At 61.1% G+C, this 6,848-nt stretch overlaps 1 protein-coding gene across 2 annotated transcripts; it reads right to left on the reverse strand.

Moving 5' to 3' along the window:
* Positions 1–794: 794 nt before the first annotated feature.
* CXXC1 (CXXC finger protein 1) lies at positions 795–6,197 on the reverse strand. Of its 2 annotated transcripts, XM_082667821.1 has the most exons (15): positions 6,079–6,197; positions 5,181–5,299; positions 4,979–5,079; positions 4,427–4,662; positions 4,160–4,336; positions 3,721–3,747; positions 3,399–3,644; positions 3,124–3,231; positions 2,807–2,991; positions 2,311–2,518; positions 2,118–2,228; positions 1,941–1,990; positions 1,743–1,839; positions 1,319–1,471; positions 795–1,237 (listed from the first exon to the last, which is right to left on the reverse strand). In XM_082667821.1, the coding sequence occupies exons 1-15, from the start codon at positions 6,079–6,081 to the stop codon at positions 1,091–1,093; spliced, it is 1,968 nt and encodes a 655-aa protein (XP_082523947.1). In that variant the 5' UTR covers positions 6,082–6,197; the 3' UTR covers positions 795–1,090. The 2 variants fall into 2 exon arrangements, with proteins under 2 accessions (XP_082523947.1, XP_082523948.1); XM_082667822.1 differs by lacking the exon at positions 3,721–3,747.
* Between the last annotated feature and the right edge of the window lie 651 nt (positions 6,198–6,848).

Raw genomic sequence — 6,848 nt, forward strand, 5'->3', positions numbered from 1 at the left:
CTCATGGGTCATGTCTCCTTTCCATGTCCTCAGTTATTCCACTACAAAGGACGTCTGGTTAATGTATAATGCAGATGCACATTGCCCATTGGGGAGGGCCCAATACGGGTAGGGAGTATGTTACGCTTAAATTTTCTTATCCTGCCTTAAAACATCGGATCTCCCCCAGGGCTATTGTGTCCCGTTCTCTCTTCCCGCTGGAGTCACTAGAGCGCCTAGGGACATGTCATGCCTGGCAATGGCCAGAGCTTCTTCCACGAGGGGAGGGCTGGTGCTGCTCTGCAGGCAAACAGGAGGCCCGTGAGGGTGGGTCCAGGCTGGAAAGGTAGCGTTGTGCGGCTCACTGCACCTGACAACGAGAGGACAGGCTGGTGCGCCCGACAGAAACCCAGTGGGCTCCTGCTGTACACTCGTCCCGAGACAGGGGTTTCTGGGGAAAGAGGAGGGCCTTGTGTCCGTCATTTCATACAACTCTGGTCTGGAGACCATCAATAAGAGTAAATAAGAAAATTCCTGCTCACACAGGAATGATGAATCAGCCATACACAGACTGACTGTATACCCACTGTCACACAATGAGAGGACAGGCTGACAGTGTAGGTCCCTGGACTCTCCCTCAGCACCTCATATCCCCACAGACCAAGGCGGAGCCTGCAGAGCACAGAGTGGGCGCCGACTGGGTATGTGCAGCCTACACCTGTACTGCAGCCTCTCCAGAGTACAGGTGTGCCACTCTACTCTAGGGGCGCAGGAAAGCAGTTGCAATGGAAAAAAAACTTGGAGACCGTCCATAGTTAGCTTTCTTGGTTCATCAAAATTTTATTAACAAAACCAGAGTGGGGGAGGCAAAGGTGCGGAGACTCCGCAAGCCCTCCCAGGCACAGAGAACAGAGAGACAGAAGAACAGACAAGGATGTGAGGAAGTTCTGAGGCCCTGTGGTAAGGGCAAACAGATGGTCAAACGGTGCACGGGCACAGGCAGAAACTCAGGGACCGTGGGAGGAACATGAATGGCAGACCAGACAAATGGGGGCTCCGGGGCCGCTCCCGCCCGCGCCGCAGGGCGGGAGGGCATCTGGACCGCTGGGGCTCAGCGGTCGGCGCTGGAGCGCAGGTCGGTCGTGAGCGGGTCGTGCTGGATGGTTTGGTGCAGCATCAGGGCCAGTAAGCCCGCCCGGTTGGTCATGGCAGTGCGGACATTGCGCTCTTGCTCAAACAGCTCGTCCAGCTTGTACCACTGCCGGGGGAGCAGGGGGAGCCGTGACAAGGGGATCCCCGAGCCACCCCCCCTCCCCCCGCATCCGCCGCCGAGACCTACCACGCGCACGCGCTCCAGGTCCACCTCGGCACGCCGCAGCTTCTCCCAGCAGTAGTGGCGGTTGCACTGGCGCTTGGGCAGGCGGCAGAACTCACCCGTGAGCTCAAAGACGTCACGTACAAGGGGGCACCCGCATACCTCGTCAGCTGGCACCTGCGGGGAGACCGGGGTGGGCGTGAGTGCGGAGCGGCGAGGCCGGGAGGAGGACAGGAGTGGGGGCCGGGGGGTGGGAAGGAAAGGCGAGGTGGGGGGAGTAGGAGGGGATGCAACAGGGAAAGGAGAGGCACGGAGGGCGAGGAGGCAGGGCAAGTGGGGGCTGTGGAAGTGGGCCGGCAGGAAGAAGGGAAGCGGGAGAGGGAGGAAGGAAGTGTGGCCCGGGGGGAAGGGGGGGGACAGAATGGGGAAAGCTGAGGGAAAAGCTTACTTTGGGGTCCCGTGAGTGCTCGGGGCACAGCACCTGGAGCCGCTTGCAGTATGTCTTGCTCTGAGGATTGTAGACGTCGCAGAAGAGTCGTGTGGCCCTGGGGGTGTGGAGCAGAGAAGGTAGCAGAGAAGGTAGCAGAGGAAGCGGAGGGTGGCGCCCAGGCCCGGCCCCGCTAACCCTCGCAGTGCCCACACTCACCCCTCGATGCGGGTCGGGTACATGGACCCAAAGGACGTCTGGCTTTCGTACTGGAGGGGTGAGCACAAACGGAGGGACTGTGGATGTGCGCCGCGTGCCCTCGCGAGACGGCACCCCCGCCCCCAGGGACCCAGGGATGTCCCCACACCGTCCACCCCCTCAGGCCGACACCCTGACCTTGGCGTAACAGCGCTCCATGTGGCGCAAGGCAACACGTGGGTTGATGGGGTGCCCGCAGGAGACACAGAAGATTTGCAGGTCCGTGTCATCGCTGTCACCCTCATTGCTCTGCACGGGGTGGAGGAGACGATGAGGCCAGGCGGGAGCAGGTACTGGGCCCTGCGCCGCTGCTGCACCCGTGCCCGCTCACCTCCTCGTCCTCGCGCACAGCCTGCTGTTTGGCCCGCAGGATAATGGCCTCGAGCTCGTGGAATCGGCGCTCCATTTCCTGAAGGCGGGTGCGGGCGCTCTGCTGCTCCCGGCGGATGCGTTCGAGCAGCTTCTTGCCGTGCTCCTCAGCAATGCAGGGGCTCTGCTGCCACTGCTGGATGCGCTGGGGGAGGATTTCGTAGATGCGGCTGCAGGGAGGCAGTGAATTGGGTGAGCAGAGAAGGAGGCAAGGCAGTAAGGTGAGCAGTGTGATCCAAGGGCGCAGAGCAGATGGGTGACTCAGTGGTGAAAGGTAAGGAACCAGGTGACTGAAGGGCAGATGACTGAGCGGACAGACAGACGGATGCGGGAGCAGGTGGATGGCCCGGTGGGTGCTGGGTGACTGAATGGTGACTGACTGGCAGACACACAGGGGGCTTTGGCCATGCCCCACCCTGTACTCCCTGACTCCCCTGAACCCTCCAGCAATGACTCACTTGGCTGCCAGCTTCATGCCGCAGTCGTCTGAGCAATACTTGGAGCCGGGCTGGGCAGCGCGCACACAGCCAGGGCCCAGGCACTGCGGCAGCAACGCAGGGTCCTTGGCGTCAGCGCGCTCCGGGTGTTTCCATTTGTCCTTGTGCTTCTGCTTCTGCCGATGCCGCTTGTATCTTTCTTCCTTCTGTGGGACAAGATGGGCCAGGGCAGGGCGCAGCTGAAGTCAGCCCCGCACCCCTGTTTCCCCCTGCACCCCAGCCCTTCAGCCCCTGACCTTCGCCCTCCCTCCCCACACCCACTGCACCCTCTCGGTCACCTTCTTCTCAGACTTCTTCTCCCGACGCTTCACGTGCTTCACTTTCACCGCCCTCTTCCGCAGCGCAGGGTCCAGGAACGGGGACTCCTCCGTGTCACTCATCCAGGGCTGCAAATGAGGCACACGCTGATTCGCCTGCTCCACTCGTGACTTCCCTACCACCTGCTCGGTCCCCACGTCAGTATTCCATACCCTCTGCCTCCTCTCTCCTCATCACGGACACTCTCTGCTTCTGTAACCACTACCCTTCCACATGGGACGCTCTGTCTGCTCACCAGGCCATGGTCATCAAAGGCCCCTGCACAGAAGTCCTGGTACAGGTCAGGGTCCAGTGGGAGGTCCTCGTCCGAGAGTGGCTCGGGTGTAGCCGTAGCCTCGGGCAGCTCCTTGACTGCTGCTGCTGCCACTGCCCCCTCGTCCTCGCGGATGCGCCCCAGCTTCTGCGACGGCTGTGGCTGCTGCTGGGTGGGCAGTGGCCGGCGAGGCCTTGACAGGGACTCTGAGGGCATCACCGGCGAGAGCTGCAGGGCAGAATCTCAGGACTGGCCCTGACCGCCCTGCCCGCAGGCCCCGCCCGCCCTGGGGGGCTGGACTCACCGAGGAAGGGAAGTACTTGTACGATTCCTGTGCCGGCAGGAGGAAGGCCCAGGTCAGCCCCAGGTGGATGGAGGGGGCCCTGCCCTAGCCCTTCCCACAAGTGCCCGACTCCACCAACGAGCCCCGCCTCGCCTCCCTAGACACACCAGCGCCCCCCGCCCCCCATCGCCAGGACATGCTCGGCCCTGCCCCAGCTGCGCTGACACGTCTGACCACCCAGGAACGCCTGGCCCTACCCTGCGCATCTGGGGTTGCGGACTCCCCTGCTAGCCCAGCACATCTGGTCACGACCCACTCGTCTGAACCAGCCAGGTCCCTCCCCACCTGTCCGTATGCGATTAGGCCCCACCTCACCCGGCCCACCCATCCTAGCCTCAATCAGCTCTTCCCAGACATCCTGGCCCCCCACCTGACCCTGCCCAGCTCTGCCCATGCTCACCCGGGCCCGAAGCTGGCACTGACGCAGCCGGCACTTCTGCCGGATCTTGTTGGGGCCCCCAAACTTCTTCATGTCTCGGCAGAAGTCACAGTGGCCACAGTCCTCGGTGCGCCGGCAGGCCTCACACTCACCACACATACGGGCTGACCGTTTGATCTGCTGCTGCTGCTGGTGATGCTAGCAAGAGGCGCCCGCAACACAGCTCAGGAACCGAGCAGGGCCTGAGATGGGATCACCTCCCCTAACCCAGCCATTGCGGCCACTCACCTGGCTGGGTGTGGCCACCAGGGGCTGTGGAGAGGATTTGTGGGGCGAAGCAGAGCCCCGAGCAAGCATGGCCCCAACCCCTGTCCCTGACCCCGCCCGGCGCTGCAGGTCCAGATCCGGGGCAGGTCTCTTGCGCCCTCCACCCTCATCCCGGGGCTCACTGCCGTCTCGCTCAGTGCTGTCCCGCTCCCGTGACTTCTTGTGCCGATAGCGGATCTCCAGCTTGGGGTCCTTCTCTGCGGGGCAGAGGGTGGAGCCAGCGTGGGTTGGCACCAGGGGATGTGGATGGCACCAGAACTCTTTCTTCCTCTTCTCTCCTCTTCGGTCCCACCTGCCTGCTCTGTCTCCCTACTCCAGGGCAGAGCTGTCCCTGCCGGTGGAGCTTTCTATCACAGCTCACGATGGAGCCTCCATTCCGGCTTAGCACTGACCAACAATCACTCTGCCCACAGACGCAGATCACTACTCCCCGTGAACCACCCTCCCATTAAGGCTTCTCCTTCTCCTCCCTGGCAGCCCCAGCTGCCTGCCCTGTCCACTCCGGCCCCTCACCTCGGCACTCCCGGCAGTACCACTCCCGGATGGCCTTGGCCATCTTCTCAGTGATCCGGATGCAGTCCCCATGAAACCACTCATTGCAGTTGTCACAGCCGCTGCGGAGGATGGGGCGAGTGAGGGAGATGTGAGGGGCCAGACCCATCGGCCTCTCCCCACCCGGCCAGGTGTCCATCCCGCCCACCGCTCCGCGGCTCACATCATGAAGCAGTTGATGTCTGGTTTGCGGCAGATGCAGTAGATGGGCGCGTTTTCCCCGTTCTCTGACTTGCTGTCCTCACCGGCATCTGGAGGCTCTGGGTCTGAAGCGTCCGCCTCCTGTGGGAGCCCCCAACATGGCTCCTTAGAGAACCCCCATCATGATGCCTCACTCCTCCAGTACAGCTCCATCACGGCTCACCACAGACCTCAACAGTCTGCCAATAGACTTCCCACCATGGCTCCTCATAAATCTCCCCACCATAGTCCCCACAGACCACCCCCCCCACTCACCGCTGACACCCCCTTAGCCTTATAAACCCCCATCACTCCGCCTCTGAACTTCCAATCGCTTTCCCCACTGACACCCCATCATTCTATTCACCCACTGAGCCAGCTGCTGCCCGTTACAGACACGGCATCACTCACCACATTTTGTCCTCGTCATGGCATCTCACAGACCCCCATCACCGGGTCTCAAGACAGCACGGTTCCCCTCAGATCCTCCGTTACTAACCTCACAGACAACCCCGCCCCCCTAGATCCCCCGATACAGACTCATCACGGCTCACTCCAGACTGCCCAATACAACACTTCGCAAACCCCTCATCACTCCGCACAAAGAACCCCCCATTCGGACCCCCAAGAAACTACCACTAAACTTCCATTACGGACCCGCATAATGGCTCATCACATAACTCTCAGACGGTTCACACACGAGTAAAAAAACCTGACCAGCAGACCCCCATCATTCTAAGGCTCGACAGTCCCCCGCCCCATTCTGCCCACTGACTCCCGTTATGGTTCGCCACAAACCCCCATGCGTCTGCCGATGGACACCACCATTTCCAGCCCCACTGACCTCTACCGCCGACTCCCTCCTGGGACCTCGTACTCACCATCTCTCCGCTCCCAGCGCACCCCTTCTCGAACCCCGCCAGCGACCCGCGAGCCTACACAGTCCCTCAGCGTCGTCCCCGGCCGTTGCAAAAGCGCCCACCAGCACTTCCGGTTTTCGTCGCGCCTCCCAGGCACTACTGCGCAGGCCCAGTGCGTCGGCTCCGCGACAAACAAGTCGGTCGCCCGCCTAGAGCTCCGACAGTCTCTCAGGCGCCGCCATCTTGACTACTGAGACCGTACGGCGGCGAGTCCATACATTCTCAGGAAATATGGCCACGCCTGTATTTCTGGACGCCTCCATCTTGGAGTCTGATTCCGTAAGATGGCGTAGTCCGTACGTTCACTGGCAACACATGGCAGCGTGCTAATCGGCTTCCGAGAGGGCGCCGCCATCTTGGCGGTCGATTCCGGCGCCAGCAGCTGGTACTGCCTAGATGTTCACAGGGAAAGGGGCCCGCTTTAGGAACACTACCTGGATTAAGTCGCTCTCATATCACCGTAAAATCATTTTTCCCTTCTGCATGTACTAATCAGCGCCGGCATACTGTGTGCCTTACGCTGGGAAGGAAAGCAGTCCCTTTGTCATATGCCTCCCACATTACCTCTGATTGAAGAAATCTTTGTATATTGGGGGCTGGGGAAGCCAGTCAGGCTTATACCTGATGTGGCCTGAACTTTATGTGAACTGGAACAGCCTGACTTACGGTCTGTCAAATATATGTTGAACATTTGTTTTAACCATTACAGTAAAGCATGCCCACTCTGACAA

Source organism: Grampus griseus (genome assembly GCF_964374135.1).
Source record: "Grampus griseus genome assembly, chromosome: 12".
NCBI lineage: Eukaryota > Metazoa > Chordata > Mammalia > Artiodactyla > Delphinidae > Grampus > Grampus griseus.